At 39.7% G+C, this 26,597-nt stretch overlaps 1 protein-coding gene across 6 annotated transcripts in view; it reads right to left on the reverse strand.

Moving 5' to 3' along the window:
* The window catches only part of MELK (maternal embryonic leucine zipper kinase), an 88,366-nt gene that overhangs the window by 3,383 nt on the left and 58,386 nt on the right, over positions 1-26,597 (reverse strand). For 5 of the 6 annotated variants that reach the window (XM_073881340.1, XM_073881342.1, XM_073881337.1 and 2 more), the window contains 5 exons: positions 20,064-20,195; positions 14,829-14,951; positions 12,141-12,372; positions 8,216-8,312; positions 6,762-6,930 (listed from right to left, as the gene is read on the reverse strand). In XM_073881340.1, coding sequence (XP_073737441.1) covers positions 6,762-6,930; positions 8,216-8,312; positions 12,141-12,372; positions 14,829-14,951; positions 20,064-20,195 — 753 coding nt within the window. The remainder of the gene's footprint in view (positions 1-6,761; positions 6,931-8,215; positions 8,313-12,140; positions 12,373-14,828; positions 14,952-20,063; positions 20,196-26,597) is intronic. The other variant, XM_073881341.1, reaches the window with a different exon arrangement.

Genomic DNA, 26,597 nt, shown 5'->3' on the forward strand with positions numbered 1-26,597 from the left:
ATAAGAGTGTGTGAGCATGGGCTTGGGGGAGAGAAGGGGTAGAGGGAGAGAGAGGAGAGAATCCCAGGCAGGCTCCTGCTCAGCCTGATGCGGGACTAAATCTCACGACCCGAGGTTCATGACCTGAGCCGAAATCAAGAGTTGGACACTTAACCAACTGAGCCACCCAGGAACCCCTATATGCATTATATACTATACCCTTACAATAAAGTAAGCTAGAGAAAAGAAAATGTTAAGAAAATAAGGAAGAGAAAATATATTTACAGTACTGTACTACATTTATCAATATTGTAAGTTTACATTGTATGTTTACAAGATGAATCTTCTATCATCTGTTAGTACCTACATCAACAGTCTTATATGACACAAAACACTATAGATATTATATGTATTACTAACACTAGATATCAAAAATGAAAAGATGTGAAAAACAAAGTTGTATTTATTTACAGGTATAGTGATTCATGCCTTGATAACAAAGAAGCAGCAACAGGATTGCTTCATGGTAGCCTAGTATAATCAAAATGATTGCTTCACAGTAGCTTAGCCTATACACTAATGAATAAATGGTTTTACAAATTTTATGGGATACAGTAATACAGTCATATTCATAATACAGTATTAGAAACTTGTTAGATATTTTTTTAAACTACCTGCTGGTGATGATAGGCTGATAAGCAGTTTCTCCAATCTCAAGAGAAGCATACTGAACAGTAACATTCTTTGAAAGCAAAGTTATACAACAGTAAGAAAACAAATACATTATTAATTTTATATTATCACTCACCTTATGTCTAAGTAAAGACAGACAATCCACTTCTGTGAGTCCTGCACACGATGTTCTACATGATGAATACTTAGATAATGATGGTGACAAAAAATGTCTCATGATCCTTGTACAGCTATTAGATGTTCACACAAAGACACACACATACACAATATGTAAGTTTATTAACTGTACGGCATGATGTTGTTTACTGTTCATTAAGTGAAAATGGATCATCATAAAGGCCTTCATCCTCATCTTCATGTTGAGTAGGCTGAGAAGGAGGAGGAGGGGGAGGAGGAAGGGTTGGTCTTGCTGTCTCAGGGGTGGCAGAGGTGGAAGAGGTAGAAGGGGAGGCAGGAGGGGCAGACACACTTGGTGGAACTTTTAGAAATACATCGTAATTTCTGTCTGACTTTATGCTTTTTCATTTCTCTAAAAATGTTTCTGTACGGTGCCAATCCTCCTTCTACTATTTGCTTTAGTTTCAGTGTTCATATCATAAAAGGGTCCATGTCATAGAAGAAATCCAAAGTAGTCTTGAATAATGGAAACCCTTCGGCCGGATTGCCTAATGTCAGTGTGTTTTCTGGCGCTGCTGCTTCTACATCTTCTTCCTCATTATCTGCCACTGGTTCAGAAGCACTTACCTCCATCAACTCATCTTCTGCTCATTCTTCTGGTGTAGTGTCTATCAGCTCTTGAATTTCTCCAAGGCCCATATCTTGAAATCCTCCCCACACATATCTTTTTTTGCCATATCCACAAACTCTTTCATGATTTCCTTGCTTGGCCCTGTCGTAAATCCTGTGAAGTCATGCACAATATGTGGACCGTTTTCTCCAGCAGAAATTTATTGTTTCAGGCTTCATGGCTTTCATGATTTCTTCTGTTAAAACAATGGCATCTTCAATGATGAAATCCTTCCAGACTTTCATGACGTTCTCTTCCATAACACTGACAATCCTTTCCAGAGAGTACTGGGTGTAATGAACCTTAAAGGTCCTTATGATCCCCTTTTCCTGAGGCTGAATTAGAGACATTGTGTTTGGGGACAAGCAGACCACTTGGACACCTTTGGTGTTGAACTCATGGGGTTCTGGGTGACTCAGCAGCATTGTCCAATATCAAAAGAACTTTAAAAGGTACTCCTTTCCGGGCGCCTGGGTGGCTCAGTTGGTTAAGTGGATGCCTTCGGCTCAGGTCATGATCCCAGGGTCCTGGGATTGAGTCCTGTATTGGGCTCCCTGCTCAGCGGAGAGCCTGCTTCTCCCTCTCCCTCTGCCTGCTGCTCACCCTGCTTGTGCTCTCTCTCTCTCTCTCTATCTCTCTGTGTCAAATAAATAAATAAAATCTTTAAAAAAAAAAAAAAAAGGTACTCCTTTCCTGGCAAGGTACTTCTTGACTTCAGGGACAAAGCACTGATGGAATCAATCCAGAAAAAGGGTTCTCGTCCAGACCTTCTTGTACAGGCAATCTGGTGGGCATCTTTTCCCTTCAAGACTTGGGAGTTAGCAGCTATATAAAAAAGGGCAGTCCTGATCATAATCCTGACTGCATTGCATGAAACAATAGAGCTAGCCTATCCCTCCCTGCCTTAAATTCTGGTGCTCGTTTTTCTTCCTTACTAGTAAATATCTTTCGTGGCATTTTTTTCTCCCCAGAATAGGGTATTTTTGTCTGCATTAAAAACCTGTTCAGGAAGATATCCTTTCTCCTCAATGACTTCTTAATGGCATCTGGGAACCAGTATCTACTGCCTCTTGGTCGACAGAAGTTGCTTCTCCTGTGATCTTGACTATTTTTAAACCAAACCTCTTTCTAAAATTATCAAACCATCCTTTGCTGGCATTAAATTCTCCAACTTTAGATACTTCACCTTCCTTTTGCTTTAGGTTGTCATAATAGGACTTCATCTTTTCTCAAATCATATTAAAGTTTAGAGGTATGCCTTTCTATCTGCCTTTCAATCCTGCACCCACATAAAAGCTGCGTTTTCAATGAGATTAAAAAAAAAAAGCATTTTGCAAAAAGTGCAAGATTTTTGTGCCTGTTGGCATAACTGCAGCAAGGGCTTCACGAATTTCCCCTTTTTTTTTAAACAATGGTCCTTTTACTGGATTTATTTATCTTGAAATGGTGGGTAACCGTAGCTGCAGACCTCAATCTATAGTATGACTTTTCCTTGTAATGTCATGACTTTTCTGTGCTTCTTGGGGGCACTTCCAGCATCACTAGCAGCATTTCATATGGGTCCCCTAGCGTTATTCAAGGTTTGTGGCATTACACTAAAATGATGAAAAAATATGCAAGAACCGCCAGAGATCATTTTTTATTGTGATACGCAATTTACTGAAGAGACGAACTGCTCACATGGAAATGATTAGCATCACACAGTGTTTTTCATGGGATTTTATTTAACTTTATTTTTTTAAAGATTTTTTTTTTTATTTATCTGAGAGAGACAGCACAGGCAGGGGGAGGGGCAGAGGGAGAGGAACAATCAGACTCCACCCTGAGCAGGGAGCCCAACGCAGGGCTCAATCCCAGGACCCTAAGATCACAACCTAAGCCGAAATCAAGAGATGGACATTTAACCCACCAACCCACCCAGGTGCCCCACATCACACAGCGTTTTAAGCAGATACTCGAAACACAAGCTCACAGCAAGAGCAACAAAAGGTAGCTATGAAATTATTATAGTAATACGATATGTATTACAGGTGATTTTAATGCAATTAAGATTTAATATTGCACCTTTAAGTTTGTTCACATTTCTCTCAACTGCAAATGGTGCCATGTATGGTATGTTTGTGTCCATAAGTTTTGATAAATTTTACTTTTTATAATATATTTGTTTATATCTTAGAGCAGTAAATGATAAGATAGACTAATATCTACATATATCTTATGCATTCATGACATACCTTTTTCTTAATTTTTTTGATATTTCTAGGCTACGTGGTTTTTGATTTTTCCAAATTGTCGCAAATCACCCCCCAAATTTTCCTATATATTTGTTGAAAAAAATATACATATAAGTGACCCACACAGTTCAGACCCATGTTGTTCAAAGGGTCAACTGTATTTTTATTTTAGTATTTATGTATTTGTTCCAATCTGATTTGGAAAAACGTAATTAGCAGACACTAATAATATATAGTTTCTTTAAAGATAAATTCAAGGGGCGCCTGGGTGACTCAGTCGGTTGAGCGTCCGACTCTTGATTTCGGCTCAGGTCACGATCTCAAGATTGGGAGATAGAGCCCCACATCTGACTCCCCACTCAGTGGGGAGTCTGCTTGAAAATTCTCTCTCCTTTCTCTCTCCCTGTGCCCCCTTCAACTCACACAAATGTTCTCTCTCTACAATAAATAAATCTTTAAATAAATAATAAAAAATAAATAAACTCAAGTTTTTAAAAAGTTAGCCATCTTGGGGGCGCTTGGGTGGCTCAGTTGTTAAGCATCTGCCTTTGACTCGGGTCATGATCTCAGGGTCCTGGGATCGAGCCCCACATCGGGCTCCCTGCTCCGTGTGCTCCGTGGGGAGCCTGCCTCTGCCTCTCCCTCTCCCACTCCCTCTGCTTTTTTTTTTTTTAAGATTTATTTATTTATTTATTTATTTATTTGACAGAGAGAGACACAGCAAGAGAGGGAACACAAGCAGGGGGAGTGGGAGAGGGATAAAGAAATGCCAGATAAATAACAGTGCAGATGATATGCCAATATGAAGGTGAGTTAAATGACTGGAGTTTAGGAACCCAGCTTCAAGTTATAGGACACTCTGGGGTGCATGGGTGGCTCAGTTGGTTAAGCGACTGCCTTTGGCTCAGGTCATGATCCTGGAGTCCCGGGATCGAGTCCCACATCAGGCTTCCTGCTCAGCAGGGAGTCTGCTTCTCCCTCTGACCCTCTTCCCTCTTGTGCTCTCTATCCCTCATTCTCTCTCTCTCAAATAAATAAATAAAATCTTTAAAAAAAAAAAAAGTTATAGGACCCTCCATCTGCTGGATTCCCACCCAGGGCTGTTTCACCAAACTAAATTGGCTTTGTCAAGATAATAAGCAGAACACTTCTAAATCACAATTTTAGTGATTCCTTTTATAAAATAAAGAATTAATCCTAATCTATTTAAATTTCAGATTTTTACAGATTGCTTCCTACAAAGAGGGCTTAACTACATATGATTTGCTCTCTTAACAACCTAGTGTTCTTTGTACCATGTACCATCATTTTAAATTTTCCGTAAGTTTATAATTTTTTAATACAAGAGGTAGGAAGAAAAAAATGAAACTAATTTCCTAAAGCAAGCTCTGCAGTTCTGCAAAAACTTAAAGCATTATAAAGAGTCAAAGATCCAAAGTTAGTCAAGTTTCCAATGTTAGGTGTGTGCTAATTAGGACTGTGGTTCTACTCCATTGGGGTTAAAATGCTCAACATGGATAGAAACAATGCTACTCAACACTGGAGCGCCTTTTATAATAGAGCATTTCATGTTCATCTCACAGAGACAGCTTTGTTTACACACCCCAGCTCTGTGAAATTGCCAGGGTAGAAATTATCTCGTTTTTACAAATAAGGAAATTGAGGCAGTCAAGGATAAAATGACTTATCCAAGCTACACAGTATGAAGCTGAGGCTAGAACCCAGGTCTTTTCATTCCCAACCTATATCCTGAAAGTATTAGAGAATACATGGAAAGCCAACTAACATGGCAGTTCCTACTGGAAAATGCATTCAGTTTCCAAACAATTTACACAGGTGAACACTTTTAGCATATTATCCATCAGTATTTGATACTGCTTAGCCTCTCAATAATGTATATGATTGGACATGTTTCCTTAATTTTATCTAATGTTTTTCAGAGAAATGACACTATGGTTTTCTTAATCCCAATGTCAGGGTTTGAAATATTTCATAACTGTCTCCATCTAGAGAAATCTTAGAACAAAAGGACAGTGCAAAACTTCTCAGTGCATTATACAAGTTCAACAAGGCAACAAATATTAATGGAGAAATCCTATCTTCTTCCACTTTAACCAGGACATAAATGAACATTCTCCCCTGAAACATGCTTCTGCCCAACAGCTCATCATTTTCCTTCCCTAAACCTGCCCAGATTTGCTCTCAATGAGAGTCTCAGTGCAAAAACTAAACACAGACCCACTCCCCAAACCACAGGGAACATTGCCATCTTCTCTGCCCTCCTTCGCGCCCCACACCTCTTGGGACATGTTCTTCTTACAGCACAGAGCAACATCCCTGCCTGTCTTCACTGCCACTATATGAGATCCTCAATGACATGGGCTGTGTCTTATTCATATCTTTACCTCTTACTTCCCCCAAATAAACATGTCATTCATTAGATGTCTGAAGGAATGCTGAGAGAATCCAAGAGAGTAAGAAGTATTTTATATCCACTAATAACTTCTTTTTCCTTTCCTTTACCAATATTTACCATATTGTCCACACCACTGACACATTAAGCCTTTTAAAGCATAACAGGACTATCAAATAAGGTCCAAATCTCTTAGGCCTGTGAGGACCTCTCGGCCTACCTTCCCAGTCTGTTGCTCACTATTTTCTTCACATACACCACATTCAAAGTTCAAATTCACTTCCCATGCATTGAAATATTTTTTGAGGGCCTACAAAGGTATCCATGTGTCAGGGACTCTCCTACTGCCAGAGATATGACAATTAAGCTCAAGTCCCTATCCTCAAGGCAGCTCTCAGTTCCTCATCTCTGCCCCATGCTTCCCCACCTCCATGTTGCCTCTGTGATTAATCGCTCTGAGTATTTTAATTATAGTTATTTGCTCCTTAAAAGGAGCAAGTATATATAATTTACCTCTGCACTCTCAAAGCCCATTGCATCAAAACGCATAAAATAAAAAATAATCAATTCATTCATTCAGTACTTCTTAGAAAAAAAAAAGTCCAGTTAGCAGTCAGCTTCAGAAATCCATATTAAAGAATTCCAGTCCACTTACCTTTAGTCTTCTTGGCCCATCTTTGGCAGAGCCCTTCCTTTTGCTCCTGGTAAGCACAGTGATAACCTTATCCAATCCCCTTTCAAGGCTCCCAAACACTTTGGTTCCTTTTCTCTTTGGAGTATCCTCTACATGTGCTTGGTTGAGATCCAGTTCCACAGAGCGACATCTTAAAAAAAAAAAAAAAAAATCCATGAGTAAAGCTGGGCCTCCTGCCAGTTGGGGCCCTCAAAGGCCACTCGAGCATGCCAAGGTCGGACCACCTCACTCCCCAGGGAGTACAAAAGCCATCTCCCACTGGAACGTAGTCATCACTCCTCCCCTCGGCCAACTGCCACTTGGCAAAATTATTTTTCCCCTAGCCTTTTTTTTTAAAGTCAATATACAGAAAAGTTGAGTGAACAGTATAGCAAACAACCATATATCCTCTTAGATTCAATAGTTGTTAATATTTTGCCACATTTGCTTTCTCTACGTATATAGATAAGTAAATACATTAAATATATGTGCATCTTTGCTGAACCATCTGAAAGTAACCTGCCTGAAGATATCATGAGACTTCACTCTGAAACACTTCAGCATACATAATCAATGAATAAGGACCTTTTCTATATAACCAAAACACCAACATGACATCAAGAAAATTAATAATAATGCCATAGTACTGTCTAATATCTAGTTTATGGTGTAATTTCCCCATCTGTCCTCAAAATGGATACTGCTTTAAAAAAAAAAATAGCTATAGGGCGCCTGGGTGGCTCAGTTGGTTAAGCGACTGCCTTCGGCTCAGGTCATGATCCTGGAGTCCTGGGATCGAGTCCCGCATCGGGCTCCCTGCTCAGCAGGGAGTCTGCTTCTCCCTCTGACCCTCTTCCCTCTCATGCTATCTTTCATTCTCTCTCTCTCAAATAAATAAATAAAATCTTTAAAAATAAATAAAATAAAATAAAATAAAATAAAATAAAATAAAATAAAATAAAATAAAATAAAATAAAATAAAATAGCTATAAAAGACAAGGAAGGGTCACCAATGCTGCAGAACTGTCCATACAAGAGGAATGAGTTTTCTCTGAAACACTCGTTGGTATCTTTACTATTTGAGTAACTGCTCTCTGTTAGTGGATATCTATATTCTACTGGCAGAAGCATAGGAAGAGATGGGCCTCAGAAAGGGTACTATGTGGCTGGGGCCAGCGCCACTGTCTTCCCAGCCTGCCATATGGTAAGGTGCCAGTCCTACTCCCGAGGAGTTTCAGAATTCTACCCTATGAGGAAGGCAGCAGCAATGGCTCCAGGAATGGACACAGACCACCGTCATTCAGCTAGACATTCCTACAGTCTCCAACATAATTTATACAATGGTTTGTTACCTTAATGGGGTTTATCATACATGAAAAAAGGAAATCAGGTTACATATACTGAAGATCAAAGAACCTAAAAAACAGAACACTTACCGCCTCTCAGGGCTAATGACACCTATCATTAACTTCTCTGTTCCTGCTGAATTTGTTGGCATTTTAATTGGGGTTTCTTTCAGGCATTGGTTTCTGGCTATTAGAAAAACAAGAAACACAAACCACATGCAGGTGACATACTACAGTTTCAAAACTTCTATCAATAACACATACATCACTTATTCATTGACTCAGAAATACTGTAATCACTTGGCCAGTGCTGTTAAGGCTCTAATTATTTAAAGAAATGTTTCCATGTGATTTATAATAAAAACAAAATCATTTTACTTTGCATGTGTAGCTCCTCTTTTTCCTTCACTGCAAAACTGAGGCCATCCTTAAAATTATTATTATAAATATTAAATGACAAATTTAAATAGATCATATAAATACAGATTTTATGACTACTGATTCTCCTTTCTATAAATAAGTCGATCTGTATTTATACAAGAATCCAATTTATGCTTTTAAGTGAAACAGTATTGAGAGGTGTTAATTCAATTCCTAGTCCTACTCAACTCCTATTAGGCAAAGAGAACAGTCCCTGTGAAGTCTTGACAAAAGTTATTAAACAGCTGTGAGCTTTGGTTATTTTTATATTCCCTATTCTAGAATTTTGTGTTTGATTCTACTAGGGTGTTTGTATCCAGTTCGTGACAAATTCGCAATAACAAATCTGGCTACCACTGATTAGTTAACTTTTTGTTCATGATCTAAAAGTTACATGCCCATGGGTTATCCTGGTGATGGGTATTGAGGAGGGCACGTTCTGCATGGAGCACTGGGTGTTATGAACAAACAATGAATCATGGAACACTGCACCAAAAACTAATGATGTAATATATGGTGATTAACATAACAATAAAAAAATAAAAGTTACATGCCCTTTAGAAGTAATAGCACTTTATAATACGTATAGGATATCAAGTTTTTAAAAAGACATTAGAGGTGTTGTTTTGTTTATTACTTATTCAGCACTGTTTTTACTGGTTCTACAAGAATAAGAAAATAAGATCACTCATGGGTATCTCTGAAAATAGTTTTCATCTTTGTACACAAAGAGTATCTACTACTACACACACTCTTTGACAAATTGTCACTAACTGGATTGTACAAGATTCAGTAAAGTGATTACTGCTAATATCAAAAATGACTCAGAGTCAAAGTCAAATGCAAAGCACGAATGGAAGCTACCAATTGGGGCTTCAACCACTAGCTTCCACAGGTGGCTCTTATGTTTAAAGAAAAATAACCAGGGGCGCCTAGGTGGCTCAGTCGGTTAAGCATTTGCCTTGGGCTATGGTGAGGATCCCAGGGTCCTTGGGATCAAGCCCCACACCCCACTCCTTGCTCAGCGGGAAGTCTGCTTCTCCCTCTGTCCCTCCCCCTGCTCATGCTCTCACTCTCTCAAATAAATAAATTCTTTAAAAATAAAATAAAGAGGGGCGCCTGGGTGGCTCAGTTGGTTAAGCAACTGCCTTCGGCTCAGGTCATGATCCTGGAGTCCCGGGATCGAGTCCCACATCGGGCTCCTTGCTCAGCAGGGAGTCTGCTTCTCCCTCTGACCCTCCCCCCTCTCATGTGCTCTCTCTCTTTCTCTCTCTCTCATTCTGTCTCAAATAAATAAATAAAAAATCTTTAAAAAAAATAAATAAAAAAATAAAAATAAAATAAAGAAAAATAGCCAATAATTCCTTTTGACCAACACAATCTTTCTCACAGGGGCAAGATACGCAAACTGATGACACTTTAACACTATAAATTCCAAACTATCCATATGTCAAAACCTTCAGAATTACATAAAAAGTTAAAAAACACAGAGGCTCCTGGGTGGCTCAGTCAGTTGGGCAGCCAACTTGATTTCAGCTCAGGTCATGATCTCGGGGTCCTGGGACTGAGCCCCATGTCAAGCTCGGTGTTCAGCAAGGAGTCTATTGAGGATTCTCTCTCGCCCTCTGCCCCTTCCCCCACCACACGCGTGTGCATACACACACACACGCACACTCACACTCTCTCTCTAAAAAATAAATGAATAAATCCTTAAAAATTTTTTTGAAGTTAAAACACACACACACAGTAACAGAAGGGATTATAAGCATCAAAGTCTTAAAAAAAAAAAAAAAGCCCTCAATGAGTCAAAGTCCACTTATCTCCCTACCCAACTCCCTGACTCACATAGGATGTTGTAGCTATATTAACAAATAACAGAAGAGAAACAACCCCATTAAGAAAAACTGCAGTAGCAGCTACAACAAGGTGCCACTATATCCAGACTTATCTCCCCTCATAACAACCCCAGGCAGCCACAAAGGCTTATCACACCAAACTAGCCTCACAATTCTGGGGAAAGTATTGTTTGAGTTGATGAACGAGAGAATACCATTAACATAAAAATAGAACTTCCAGTAAATATTCTGACAAAGTTTTTCATACTATCTGTATAAGAAATAGAGCTCTGGAACTGGTTATCAGGCCCTCTAGTAAACGGGAAGCACAATGGCAGGATGTGATTTAGCAGCAGTTCACATGGCAATGTTTCAGAATTTCGGTTCATGAGGCTCTTAATATAAAGGCTCCTAGGTGGCTCAGTAAGTTAAGCCTCTGACTCTTGATTCCAGCCCAGGTCATGATCTCAGGCTAAGCGTGGAGCCTGCTTGAGAGTCTCTCTCTCCTTCTCCCTCTGCCTCTCCCCACTCACCCGTGGACTCAAGCTCTTTCTCTCAAAAAAAAAAAAAAAGTATATCACAATTGCTGGAAAAAAAGCCAAAAATGTTTAGGGGTCATTTTAAAAAGTGACATAGACTATATATCTTGATAAATAAAACCCCTCAGGCTCTGGGGCACCTGGGTGGCTCAGTCGTTAAGCCTTCAGTTCAGGTCATGATCCTGGTGTCCTGGGATCGAGCACCGCATCGGGCTCCCTGCTCGGCGGGAAGCCTGCTTCTCCCTCTCCCACTCCCCCTGCTTGTGTTCCCGCTCACGCTGTGTCTGTCTCTGTCAAATAAATAAATAAAATCTTGAAAAAAATAAAATAAAATAAAAAATAAAACCCCTCAGGCTCTAATTTATTAATTCCTTCATTCAACAGATATGACCCTACCATACACAATGCATTGGGCACCTACTATATACCAGACAATAAACATGGCCCCTACTACGTACTATACAATGTTGCAATGAACATGGCAGACAGAATTTCTACTCTCATAACACTTACTGCCTTATCCAGATGAGACCCAGTACTAGAAAAAGGGGTTCAGTTCTAAGCACTGTGTTTTAAGAGGCATGTTAACAAAATAGAATGTGCTCAAATGAGGCCAGCAAGAAAACACTGAGGTGTCATAAAGGAAACAGCTTACATAATTGGAGCTGACAAGGAAACCAAGGGCAATGAGAAAGTTGTAATATCCGGACACAGATCTAGATATCCAGAAGGACATCACAGGTCTCGCCTGTCTGCTGGGATATGGGTAAGAGCAGGATCAGATACCAGAACTGAAGATCTATATGAGTAAGAAGGGCTCAGCAGAGACTTTAGCTTTAGCCATGATAAGTGGGGGCAAAGGAGAAAGTAAAGTCTAAACCTGGATATATGACCTTGGGCAAATCACTTGTCTGAGTCTCAGGTTCTTCGGCTGTGAAAAAGGCAGGTGGATGAAATGAGCTCTAACTTGCCTTTTGGCTTTGATATTCTATGATGCTAAAATTCAACTCTATATATGTGAAAAAGAGAAAAAAAATCACTTAAGAAAAATTAGAAGTTGACTAATATGCTTTCATTTCAGCCAATGCAAATAACATACGATAAAAAAGCAGAAATTTCTGAGAGCAATGCTAGTCATTTCTGACCTGTTATGTTTATTTAGATGGTAAGAAGAATGGAATTTAAAGTATTTTACCACTGATTAGTCCACATAGCAAATACCTTTTGAGGGTGCAGTGTAATGATTTGGTGTAGAGAGTATTTCTCTCTTATACTGGTTCTTATTAACTGGAGTCTTTGGCTCAGGAAATACAAAGCAGTCATCATCCTTTACAGCTGACTTAGGCGTATATACATTCTCCTTGTTCTTTAATTTATTAGCAGATGCTCTGCATAATACTGGAGTTAATGATTTAGATTCCAGACCATTTGATTCTGTCCAATGCTTGGCAAACTGGAAAAAAAAGTTCCTGGATAAAGCACACTGACGAAGAAGAAAAGTCAATTTCTCTACAACATGCTTTAATCATTTGCAAATTACCTTGCACCATTTTTATTAAAATGAAATACTCTCAAAAGGATATTATTGGCAATATCAGGAAATTTGAAAATGGAATATTCAGTTCTCTTTAGTACATGTAGATCACTTTAGTCTGTTCTATTGACAGATCATTTCAACATGTTTCAGGTTAAATGTTAAACATACCCAGATCTCAGGCAATACTGAGAATGGCCACAAATAAATCCTAAGAATTGTTTCCCATGCTTAGATTGCCGTGGTTTATCTCAAGATGTACCAAAAAATAAAAGCTTAGTCAATGTTAGAGCAGAAAAACCATGTTAAAATACTCTAAAAGAAATGTCGGATACTGGGGCGCCTGGGTGGCTCAGTCGTTAAGCGTCTGCCTTCGGCTCAGGTCATGATCCCAGGGTTCTGGGATTGAGCCCTGCATCGGGCTCCCTGCTTGACGGGAAGCCTGCTTCTCCCTCTCTACTCTCCCCGCTTGTGTTCCCTCTCTCACTGTCTCTCTCTCTGTCAAATAAATAAATAAAATCTTTAAAAAAAAAAAAAAAAAGAAACGTTGGATACAAAATATTTATTAATCCTTTTGAATTTATGGTTGAACTTGCCATAAAAGTAAGGAAAATCCTCAGAGTCCGAATAGAAAAGAGGAGCAGGAATCCAGAGATGTAATGAAGGCTGAAACTGTCCACTGCTCTAAGGGCATCTACCTACTATCTTGGAAAACTGACAGCATGGGTTTCAACAACCATGGAAGCCCTAGACCTAGAACCAAAGCTCTCAAGAAGAGCCAGAAGGGGCTTTCACTAAAAATGAAAGGGTGAATTAAATATAAATCTGCCTTGGAAAGGAGTTTGGTGCAAAAATGTGTCTGTCCTGACCTTGGCTCTAGAGAAGCAAAAGTCTCCTTTAATAATTTGTAATTTCATATAGGTTTGGTAACAAAATTCATACTACCTGCATGGTCCTACCTGCATTCAAGGAAAATATAATCCCTAGCTCTTAAAAAACCATCCCAGGGAATAAAAAAGGAACACATCCCAATTCATTTTAAAAGACTAATATAATCACAATATCAAAATCAGATAAGATTAATACAAAATGGGATGGAATGCAAGAAAAGGAGAAGAAAGGGCGCCTGGGTGGCTCAGCTGGTTAAGCAACTGCCTTCGGCTCAGGTCATGATCTTGGAGTCCCGGGATCGAGTCCCGCATCGGGCTCCCTGCTCAGCAGGGAGTCTGCTTCTCCCTCTGACCCTCTTCCCTCTCATGCTATCTCTCATTCTCTCTCTAATAAATAAATAAAATCTTAAAAAAAAAAAAAGAAAAAGAGAAGAAAGCCTTTCACTCATTATTCTACATTGTTCTATGTTGTTTGAATGTTTTGCAGGATGAATGTATCCATGTATTACTTTTGTAATAATAAAATTAAAATTTTCAGAAGAAAAAAAGTTATAGGACAATTTCATCTAAGAACATAAAAGCAAAAATCCTAAACAAATTTTAGCAAACTAAGCCCAGCAATGTGTTAAAAAAATAGTAAACTGGGCTTATCTAAAGAACAAGACAGATCAGTTGCTTCTTTGAGTTGGGGGGATAAGCAGTTGCCTGCAAAGAAGCATGAGGGAATTTGGGAGGGGCAATAGAACTGTTCTTGATTTTGATGGTGGTTACATGACTGTATGTATTTGTCAAAACACACAGAATTGTACACTAAAATGGTGAATAATTAACTACATGCAAGCTATACCTCATTTTTGGAATGGGAGGGTGGGAAGGAAAGGGCGGGGAAGGAGGGGAAGGCAGGGAAGGGGAAGAGTGGAAGGAGGGGAAGGTGGGGAAGGAGGGGAAGGGGGGGAAGGAGGGGAAGGGGAAGAGGGGAAGAGAAAAAGGACAAGAAAAGTGAAACGAGGAGGAGTAAAGTGCTCCAAAATGGAATCTTGGCTTTCTTCAACTTGGAAATAACTGGCTTCTCTTTCATTCATATTCCAACAATCTCTCATTAATGTTTTCAATGGAATTAGGAATTCAGTAGATTTGCAAGCACATACACAATACTGCATATTACATGGAGCTACTACACATACTCACATTAGAGTCTAGATGTTTTTAAAACTAAGACAACATACACTGCTTTAAATAGTAATACAAATAGGGGCGCCTGGGCAGCTCAGTCGTTAAGCGTCTGCCTTCAGCTCAGGTCATGGTCCCAGGGTCCTGGGATCGAGCCCCGCATCGGGCTTCCATCGGGCTCCCTGCTCGGCGGGAAGCCTGCTTCTCCCTCTCCCACTCCCCCTGCTTGTGTTCCCTCTCTCACTGTGTCTCTCTCTGTCAAATAAATAAAAATAAAATCTTTAAAAAATAATACTAATAATACAAATAACCAACCTGTGGTGTTTGAGGAGTGGCCACACCTGTTGATGAACTGTCTCCACACCAGTCATAGTCTATCAACCCAGCCACATAGTTTTCATCACTTGTCGTCATATCTTCTAGACTCAGATTCTTTGACTATTGAAAAATAGAAAAACTTAGAGACAACACCATCATGATTTAATTTTTAAAAGAGTACGTTTGAAGCACAGGCAAGGTCCTGGAAGCAGAAACAAAGCAGAGATAGTATATTGAAGGAGCTCACTATCCAGGACAGAAAATAGGAAGTCAAAAAATGCTAATACAAATTACTACATAGGAGAATCTCTTGACTCTCAAACAACGTGTCTTGGAACATTTTTACATTATATGCCATACTATTTAGCTTATTATTATCAGATAATCACTATAACACCAGACAACAAATAAAAAGCTCTGACGGGGTGCCTGGGTGGCTCAGTCGGTTAAGCATCTGACTCTTGATTTCGGCTCAGGTCCTGATCTCAGGATCCTGGGATCAAGACCTGCACTGGGCTCCTCGCTCAGCGGGAGTCTGCTCTGGGATTCTCTCTCTCCCTTTTCCTCTGTCCCTCCCCACTTCAAATAAAAAAATCTTTAAAAAAAAAAAAAAAGCTCTGACAAAGTAGAAAACGGAAGGGAAACCTGACTTCGAAATATAGGTTTCTTCGTTGTAAGTACATACAGAATATGCAGCAATTTCTCCTAAGAATAAACTAGCTTTATGAAACATCTCCTGGGGACAGGATATTTGGGGTCCTGTGCTAACAATACCACTAGAGTTAGTTATCTTCCCTCATTCTTCCCCCTCTACAAACTAAGGGTATACTAGACACACCCTAAAACCTAAGTCTATGGAGTATAATCGGATGTTTTTATTTCTCCCTCCTTCCCTTCCCCTCAACATCGAGTTTAGCTGGCCAATTTTACTTGAATTCTTCATCTCTCATCATTTACTTTCCAGCCCCACTGCTGTTGCTCTAATTCACGAACACATCTTCTCAGACCTGAACTATTCAAACAGACGGTATGGTCTGTGCCACCAATGTTTCCACCCTCTCAGGCAGAAATGACAGAGTTCTCCAATTATCATGAACTAGAACTACCTACATGCAGTGCTAGGTGGAGAAAAATTACTAAAGTTAAATCTAGGTTCAGTGAGGAAAAGAACAGTGTTGTATGAATGATGGCTGTCATGGGCACTGCAGAAGGGAGTAACAGCACACACATCCCTAACTGAACAAATCTGGATAAATTTTCCTAAATTACAGTCATGTAAGTGACTTATCCTATCTTGTTCAAAAATCAATGGCTCCCATATCTATAGCATAAAGTCTAACCCTTCTGACATGACATTTCAAGGTTGTCTACAATCTAGATCTCGCCTACCCCCAGCTCACTGCCTCCCTCTCTTCCTCTCACTTTTTCCCTACTTGACCTCTCCATCTTAACCAAAGTCTAATGACTGCCAACAGAATATATCAAACACATTTAGGTGCCTGAGATTTTGCTAATTCATTTATCCTGCCCTGAATAATGTGTTCCTTCTTTACCATTTTTTTCTAGACTTGACTATAGATCCAGTTTGGGTCACCTATGGTGATCACTCCCTTCCTAAAGCCACTAGAGCACACCTCTAGCCCCTTGTTGGCACCAATCATCTATTATTCCAATGTAGTGCTATCGTTATGTATGTCTTGCCTCAACTTAACTGTTATAGAGCAAGCATGGGCCTGAAAATGCTAATGATATGTTGTTGATGTAGTCTTTTTGTTTTTTTTAAGATTTTATTTATTTATTTGACAGAGAGACAGTGAGAGAGGGAACACAAGCAGGGGGAGTGGGCGAGGGAGAAGCAGGCTTCCCGCCAAGCAGGGAGCCCGATGTGGGGCTCGATCCCAGGACCCTGGGATCATGACCTGAGCCGAAGGCAGACGCTTAACGACTGAGCAACTCAGGCACCCGATGATGTAGTCTTTTATGATTCTTGGATCAGACTATATTATTGTTTCACTGAAAATGTCATCTATTGATTAATAATAGTTCAGGATTACCTACCTTCTCATAAACAACACCCCAGAGAAAAGGGATGATTCTATCAAGGGGGAGAAGAGTACAAAGGAACCTTGTCTCAAGCTTCATTGATTTGCACAAAATCAGAAAACAATCCCAAATTTTATTTCTGCTCCATTTTTTGTCATTAAAATGTCTACCTATCATAAAAATTGATTAAATAACATAAATACCCAAATAATTACAAGATCAGGGTCAAAGCTCATTAGCTGAAAAGAAGAGTAAGGGGCGCCTGGGTGGCTCAGTCGGTTAAGTGTCTGCCTTCAGCTCAGGTCATGATCCCAGGGTCCTGGGATCGAGCCCCGCATTGGGCTCCCCACTCAGCGGGGATCTGCTTTTCCCTCTCCCTCTGCCCCTCACCCTGCTTGTACTTTCTCTCTCTCTCACTTGCACTCTCTCTAATAAATAAAATCTTAAAAAAAGAGAGAGAGAGAAGATTAAGTATCTTCCCAGATCTTTTCCATTTCAATATTTCATAAATGTTATAAAAGCAGATAAATTGAGATCAGGCCAATCCAAATATAAGAAAATTCAATGGCTCAAGAAAATGTCTCAGGCCTGTTAACTAAGGTATCATAAATGTAAAAATTTAGCCAAAGTTTATTAATAAAGTTTATTATAATTTAATGTGCCTAATTTATATATAATTTAAGATTAAAATTTATTATAAATACAGACATCTAATTCCTTTCTGAAACTACCTTGATCAGAAAAAGAGTTCATGATTTTGTGTCCTCCTGGACCTAAAGGTATTCACTTCAGTTTAGGGTCTGGCAATGTGGGCAGGATGAGTGACAGGACAACTCATGAAGGCCATGGGTAAAAGATCTGTCTGGGTATGGGGTATTCACCAATCCAATAAAACTCTCCAAGAACAGGCTAGAAAACCAACTCAGGAATGACATTATCTCACTTCCAAGATTCCTTTCCATGACAGCTACTGACACTTTTAGTGCTTAGTTTGATCAAGAGATCAACTAGGGAGGGAAGAAGCGACTGGCAGGGTCTTGAAAGAACATAAAATCCCCTATATCTGCAGCACGATTGACAAGTGCCAAAAAGAGATCTAAATGAAGTAGTAAAGGAATTCAGGGGGGTCAGAGGGAGATTCAAAACAAGATCATGAAAAAGATGGCTTTTTTTTTTTTTTTTAAGATTTTATTTATTTATTTAACTGACAGAGAGAGAGCTAGAGAAAGAACACAAGCAGGGGGCGTGGGAGAAGGAGAAGCAGGCTTCCCGCCAAGCAGGAAGCCCGATGAGGAGCTCGATCCCAGAACCCTGGGATCATGACCTGCGCCGAAGGCAGCCGTTTAACCAACTGAGCCACCCAGGCGCCCCAAGATGGCTTTTTTTAACAGAGGTTTGAGACCTAAAGAAATAAAATCACCTCATCTACATAGTCATTTGGGCTGTACTGGATTCTGTAAAGACAGCTAACTACCTCTCTCTGAGAATAATAAAAGGACAATTTCCTAGTGCTAGAATAACTTAAATTGCAACCTAAATTAATCAAAGGGAAGACTTATTGCATTACAAAGTTCCACACCCAGCCAGCAAAGGATTCGGAAGGCAGAATTTTAGATAACAAAGAATCAGACAGAAGACAGAGACTGATGTGAACTCTTAGGAATGACATGGTGCTTCCAAAAATGTAAAGCTTCTCTACCATTCTAAATGTTCATGACAAAGAAAAATGAGACAAAGAAGACAAAAATAGAAAAAAATTATATGGTCACAACAAACTCATACAGGGAATTTGAGTTACATGAGCTCAAAACAAACCTAAACAATCAACATAAATGAGTATCAAAATATTCATTAAAATATTTCATGTTGGGGCGCCTGGGTTGCTCAGTCAGTTAAGCGTCTGCCTCTGGCTCAGGTCATGATCCCAGGGTCTTGGGATCGAGCCCTGCATCAGGCTCCCTGCTCCGAGGGAAGCCTGCTTCTCCCTCTCCCTCTGCCTGTTGCTCCCCCCGCTTGTGCTCTCTCTCTGTCAAATAAATAAATAAAATCATTAAAAAAAATAAAATATTTCATGTCATATAAAGTATAATATATCCTCTTTCAGAAATCTGAGTCCTAACAATATTTAAAATTTTTATCCACAACCCAAAAATACGGTATCTTTTAAAAGTACTTGAATATACGTAAATTATATAAATAAGCACACTAAAAAAGACTGGAAAGACACAGTCAAAAAAACCCATAAGCAGTAGGTTCATAGATAAGTTCTATTTTCCTTTGGCTTACCTGTGGCTTAAAATTGTTCTGCAACAATCAGAAATTACTTTTGCGAAAAACAGAGGGGAGGAGAGGATTATTTCAATGCCATGTTCACATTCAAATTTTTAGAGTTCGGGGCGCCTGGGTGGCTCAGTCGGTTAAGCCGCTGCCTTCGGCTCAGGTCATGATCCTGGAGTCCCGGGATCGAGTCCCGCGTCAGACTCCCTGTTCGGCAGGGAGTCTGCTTCTCCCTCTGACCCTCCCCCGTCTCATGCTCTCTCGCTCTCTCTCTCTCTCATTCTCTCTCAAATAAATAAATAAAAATCTTTAAAAATAAAAAAAAAATAAAAAAAAAATTTTTAGAGTTCAAGTTCAGAATTTCCCATTTTCCTCACCAAAAATATTTTATTTATTTATTTATTTATTTAAATTTTATCTCCCCCCCAAAAAATTTAAATCATAAAATGTCTTGCCTCTGGCTCCTTGATACCAGTGGTGTATCCACTCATGAATGGAGCAGCACAAGGCAAGAGCCGTAAGTGTTTGGGGCGCCCGCGTGGCTCAGTCCATTTAGTGTATGACTCTTGGTTTCAGCTCAGGTCATGATCTCATGGGCTGTGAGATGGATCCCTGTGTTGGGCTCCATGCTCAGCGGGGAGTCTGCTTAAGGATTCTCTCCCTCTGCCCCTCCCCCCATGCGTTCTCTCTCACTCTCTCTCTATATATACAATAAATAAATTTAAGAAAAGATTCTCCCTCTCCCTCTGCACCCCCTCTTAAAAAAAAAAAAAAAAAAGAGTAGTAGGTGTTCACACAAAAAGTCCTAACATTTCTCTCCCGCTGTCTGCAGCTTCCCCTGCTTGTGCTCTCTCTGTCTCTATCAAATAAATAAATAATATCTTAAAAAAAAAAAAAAGTTTTAAAATTTACCTTGATGTTTGTGAATGGGGTGGTATTGGCTAGTCCACAGGAAAAAGAAGTAAGTCTTAAACGAGCTGGTTTTCCCCGAGCCTTCTTGGCTAGAAGCAGAAGATAGGTAGCGGTAAGGTGATCATACTGCCACTGGAAAAAAGAAAATCAAGTTGTTTAGAAGACTAAAGTTGTTTTTAGAAATAACGTTTTATTTTACATTAATTTTTTTCCATTCAGGAAAAAAAAAAGCAATCCCCTGTACCAACTCTCTCTCTCTCTCTCTCTCTCACACACAGTTTCTACTCCTCAGAGGGGACCACTTTTAAATACTTTTAGCTACTTCTTCTATGTTTCTCCATTGCTTATACAGTTTTAAATTTTTTTTTCAGCTTCAGATATTATCTATGAATTTCCTAGTATGGAAAATAAGGATTTAGCTCTACTACAACTCCTTCCTGCCCCACACATTCTTCCTCTCCCCCACACATACTATACTTCTATCACAATTTTTAGTTAAATCAGTATTTACACTATTATGATTATGTAAATTAGTATTCACAACTCAATAGGGGTAATGTTCAAAATATTTCATTGGTGCCCTGATTCTATGCAATTAGAACAGAGGCTGAGAGGTGAGTAGGGTCCTGGGGCATCCCTACCATGAAAATTATTCCACTTTTAATCACTGGGTCCCAGGGGAGACTGGAGGAAGGTGCCCAGGGGACCTAAGGGAGGTAATGGACAACAGGGAGGGCACTCAGAGTAGGCGTTCTTTACTAATGAGTAGATAAATATTCTAATATCTTTTTTTTAAGACATTTATTTATTTGAGAGAGAGAATGAGATACAGAGAGCATGAGAGGGGGGAGGGTCAGAAGGAGAAGCAGACTCCCTGCTGAGCAAGGAGCCGATGCGGGACTCGATCCCAGAACTCCAGGATCATGACCTGAGCCGAAGGCAGTCGCTTAACCAACTGAGCCACCCAGGCGCCCCATAAATATTCTAATATCTTAACAACCAGTATGGAACTGCAGCTAAACCACGTGGGATACTACCCTTGCATTTCCTTCTTTTGTATCTTGGTTTTTCCTGAAGTTAAAAATAAAAAAGAGGCAGTTGCTCATCTTACTAATTCAACTCCACACTCCCCAGCACTCTTCACCTCCCCTCAGCATGTCCACACACACCAGCTAATCTGTTCCCTCCTCCATTGCCCTTTTGGAGACATTCCACCTGATGTCTGCATTCCACGCTCCACTCTGGACTGGCTTCTTTCTCAACCTACAATTCAACTGCTGGTCTAGGGATTCCCTTCACCTCTATTCTACAATGTATCCCCAGTTTCCCAGATCCTAAATATTCCTCTTTCTTGGTTACTTTCTTGTTTGGGTGGAATATATCCTCCAGTAACTTCTGAGGGTGGATGAATGGGAGGTAAATTTTGTGAGATCCTGCATGTCTGATAAATGACTGCATTCCCGTCTCACACTTGATTCTGGCTGGGCCGAGTACAGAATTCTAGGATGACAATAATTTTCACAGTTTTGAAAAAATTGTTCCATGGTCTTCTCACTTCTAGTATAGCTACTGAAAAATCCAGTCTTTCTGACTCCAAACCTTTCTTTATGATCTTTTGGGGGCTTTTTTTTTGTCCCTGGAAACTTTTTGGATATTCTCTCTCCCCCGGTTTTCTGAAATTTCACCTTGTGTAGACCTTTTTTCATCCATATTTCCAAACCCTGGCTAAGCCCCTTCTTTCTTAAAAACTCAGTTCTACTAACTTAGAAACCATCAGTTCTGGATTATTCTTGTATTATTTCTTTGATGCTTTCTTCCCTTCTTTCTTCTATTTTATCTTCCTGCAACTTCTATTATTTGTATGTTGGACCTTTCTTACCCATTCTCTCCTATTTGTGCATCTCTTTGTCCTTAGATTCTACTTTTGAGAGATTTTCTTTTAATTTTACTTTCAATCATTTTTACTAAGCTCTTTATTTCTGTGGTCATATCTTAAATTTTCAAGAGCTATCTCTTGAAATGTTCCTTTTTAGTCATCTTCTTCCTATTTCAAAAAAGAAACAGCTTCTCTTATCTCTGGGAATATTAATTATCACTTCTAGCCATTTTCTTCCACTCCCTGCATTATCTTTTATTCCTCAGTATCTTTACTTTTCTTCCTTCTCCCCCACCTCACCACCCCCACCATTTGTTTTGATCTCTGATTTTCATGTTAGAGGCTTTCCTCAAATGTCTGATAAGCTTTGGCTGCCTATCCCTAAAGACGGGGAATTATAAAGCACAGTTAATTAAAGGCTCTGTGTGTAGTTTGAGACTGCACATCACCTTGGGGGCTTCTCTCTATGGTGAACAGACAGGAGGCTGAACTCCCAACCATTGGTATAGTAGGTCCTCTCTCTTGGCTTTTCCCTAGAATTTAATCTTCCAACATTTTCCCCACCCCCACTGCAAACAGGATAAAATCCTGGTTCCAGGATTCTCAGAGTTGAATAGGGAATGTGGTTAGAGATAGTGGTTCACTACTGAATATGAAGACTGCAGGTGGCCATTCATCCATTTCAGAATGGCTCATCACCCCTACCCGAGCTGCGTATGGTACACGAGTTCCCCTTGTCCAGTGTCTCCCATCTCCTGCTGGGGTAAGGAAAAGGTGGCTATCATACAGCACAAGGTAGAGAAAGGAACCTGGGATCCAACTGCTTCTAGTACAGACTTTCAACCAATCTTCCTGTTTTCCACCCTACTTAATTCCCTAACTTCAGAGGCTCCTAGTACCTCTGATTCCTAAGCCTTTCTGGAGCCTAGGGCTCTAAACAATTTGCTTATTTTCTTTTCCCACTGCAGGCACTTAGCTTTCAGCTTTCTCTAAAGTGCTATGTCAGATGCCACTTACCTTTTTTATAATTCCTCAAATCTTACTGACATTACTTTTGTCTCCTCTTATATCCTCAACATCCTTGTGAATTTTTTTTATCTTTTTATTCCTTTATTATTTTAGTGAGGTTTTAGGGAAGGGTTGGATGTAAACATACCTGTTTAATCCACTATGTATAACTGAAAGTTTCTAAATAATGGACTCATAAGACTAGGTGACTCTCTATCCTACAAGGGTGTTAAATTTTAATAATGTTAAATAATATTTAATGCATGTATCTCCTCACAAGGCACATAATCCAAAGAGGCCTACGACCAAAAAGGTGTAAATAAAAACTTTTTTTATTAATAAATTTTGTTAATATTTTAGATGGCCACAATCATCATGTGTGCTTTTAAATCTATGTAATGGACCTATCAATCTAGTGGAAGAAGTATAAAACACTGTGATAAATTATTACAGAACGTTGCCTTTAATCCAGACAGGATGGGTCGGAAGGAAGGGCAGAAAAATTTTCATAGAGAAGGTACTCGGGAACTGGGTAAAAACTAAGCAGTCACAATCACTCTCCATTATGACAGTCCTACCTTTTTGAAAGAGATAAATTGATTACAGACAATGGTTCTGAAACAAGTTGCCACTTGTTTATCAACAACAGTATGGCACAATCCAGGCATTATAAGCAATACCTGGACAGTTTTAGATGGAGTCCTCTAAACCTGCATAGGAGTTTTATAAACTCTAAGCCCTCTTTATCCCTAAGCAAAAAGACATCCTTTTAATAACTTTTTTGCCATAGCCACTTCACACTACTCATTACAATTAGATACATGGGGGAGTTGTGTGTTCAATAACAGACGAATCAGCACATTAGTTACACTTTCAGGGGACGTCAATCCCAAGTCTAACACAGCCCATGTCTCCCTCATCTTTTAAGCAGCTCCCTGTTTTGAAAGTCAAATGTCTGAAAGTAAAGCAATAGGTTTACCTATCATAAAGAAGACTCCATTTCTTAAAAAAAAAAAAAAAAAATTTAATCCCCAGTTATTGTTCACGCAGGCTACATGTTAAAGAACTGCCCAGGCACCTGGGCTGAGGGCAGGCAGTTACTGGTAGAGAGCGTTTGAGAAATTGAAGAATGGCTCACTATCCTTCCCCTGACCTTGGTTGTGAGGCCCTCAATCTTTAAACTTCTGCCACCAGAATACAGGGGGATTTGAACTGCGGAGGTGGGGGGAGGGATTGGTCTGAATAGGTTCTCATATGCACACGTAACCCTCAATGAAGTCCCCCTACCAGATGACTGTCTGCTCCCACAATTCATAGCCACTCACAGCTGGAAAAATAGGAAGAAAGTAAGGAAAGCAATCAGGTTGAAGGAAGCTCTAGCATCACTACTGGGAGTCTCAAGAGGGCTACGGTGAGATATCTTAAAATCATAACACATATGAAACTCTAACTTCTGCATATAAAAAGCAGTTTAGAATTGCTCATGTTTAGGGGCACATGGGTGGCTCAGTCGGTTAAGTGTCTGACTTTGGCTCAGGTCATGATCTCAGGGTCCTGGGATCCAGGCCTGGGTCTGGCTCTGAGTCAGGCTCCACACTCAGTGGGAGTCTGCTTCTCCCTCTCCCTCTGCCCCTAACCCCACTCATTCTAGCTCTCTTTGTCTCTGCCTCGGATAAATAAATAAGATCTAAAAAAAAAAAAAAAAAAAGAGTGCTCATGTATATGATATACAAGTGGGAGTTCTAGGAGTCAAACATTTGAAAATAATATTGCTTCTCTCTCTGCACAAAGATCAGCAGCACCATACCAGCAAAGATCTCACTAAACTGATCTCTCCCTGTCCAGTCTAACCAGCCCCCAAAATAAAGGCAAAGCTCCCAAAGTGCCAGAGAAAGTGTGACAGACCATAGATGACCTCAAATCTGGGTCCCCTGAGGCTATTTAAACTGGAAAGTACCAAGTAATTTACAAATAATACATTATATGTTAATAAAAAAAATCACACTAGCTATTTTAATTAATTAATTAAATTAAAAAATAATAAACTGGAGAGTACCTAGGACCAACGTGAATTCTCTGGGACTTCCTAAACCAAGATTTTTCAACCTCAACACTACTCATCTCTGGCCTGGATAATTTTCTTTCTTTCTTTCTTTCTTTCTTTCTTTCTTTCTTTTTTAAAGATTTTATTTATTTATTTGACAGAGAGAGACACAGCGAGAGAGGGAACACAAGCAGGGGGAATGGGAGAGGGAGAAGCAAGCTTCCCGCGGAGCAGGGAGCCTGATGCGGGGCTCGATCCCAGGACCCCGGGATCATGACCTGAGCTGAAGGCAGATGCTTAACGACTGAGCCACCCAGGCACCCCATGGATAATTCTTTCTTGTGAGGGGCTGTGCTGTTGTGGAATATTTAGCAGAATCCTGGCCTCTAACCACTAGATTCCATTAGCATGTATACACACCCCAGTTGTGACAACCAAAAATGTCCCCTGAGAGGCAAAATCACTCCCAGTTGGAAACCACTGACTTAGACCAATCCTTCTCAAACTTTAATGTACATATGAATCACTTAGGGATTTTACTAAGATGCAGATTCTGATTCAGTAGGTCTGAAGTGGGACCTGTGAGTCTGCATTTCTGACAAGCACCAAGTGACGCTAATGCTCCTGGTCAGAACATACTTTGAATAGCAAGAATTTAGAGTAGTACTTCTCAACTCCTGGCTACATATTGCAATCATTTGGGGAGCTTTTAAAAATTCTGATATTCAGGCCACACACCAAACCAATTAGACCATAAGCTCTGGGGGTAGGACCTAGGCATCAGGATTAGTTTAAAGTACCCAGGGGACTCTGGTGTTCAGATAAGGTTGACAAGCTCACATTTAGAATGCATAGCCTGTATACTACTCATCCCTAGGACTGGAAACTAAGTATAAACAGGTATATAAGAATGAGCGAAGAGTACAAAAGAAAAAAAATTATTACTTTCTTCACAGCACTCTTGATATTGTTCATGTCTAGCTTTTAGAATCACTGAGCTCTTTAGAAAGATTAACACCAGAAAACAATCTCTATCATGCTTCATTATCTACTTTTTCTGTATCAGAAGTAAACAATTCCTATTTCCATTTCACTTTTAAGTTTGAAAACTGTATGTAAAGACAACATAAAGGATATTATTTTAAGAACTTTTTTTCAATAGTTGTTGAAATTCCAACTGGGGCTTGAACTCACAACCGCAAAATCAAGACCTGAGCTGAGAACAAGAGCCAGATGTCCAACCAAGCCATCTGGGTGCCCCACCAAGTATATTACTTTTAAGATTCAGATTTTAAGTCTGTGGATCTCACACCAAATTTTTTCTCAATAAAATGACAGGATGTCTAGGACTAGCTCTGAAATATCCTAGTTTAAAAGGGCAGATGGGAGAGGGTGCTGGGATACAGATAAAACTGGAAAAGTGTCATTAACTGTTGATACTAGATGATGATTACATGGAAGATCACTGTTAAACTATTCTACTTTTTTTTAAAGATTTTATTTATTTATTTGAGAGAGAGAGAGAGATAAAGAGCACATGAGAGGGGAGGGTCAGAGGGAGAAGCAGACTCCCTGCTGAGCAAGGAGCCCAATGTAGGACTCGATC

This window comes from Callorhinus ursinus, unplaced genomic scaffold, assembly GCF_003265705.2.
Source record: "Callorhinus ursinus isolate GAN/ISIS: 27379988/994484 unplaced genomic scaffold, GSC_fseal_2.0 scaffold42, whole genome shotgun sequence".
NCBI classification, from domain to species: domain Eukaryota; kingdom Metazoa; phylum Chordata; class Mammalia; order Carnivora; family Otariidae; genus Callorhinus; species Callorhinus ursinus.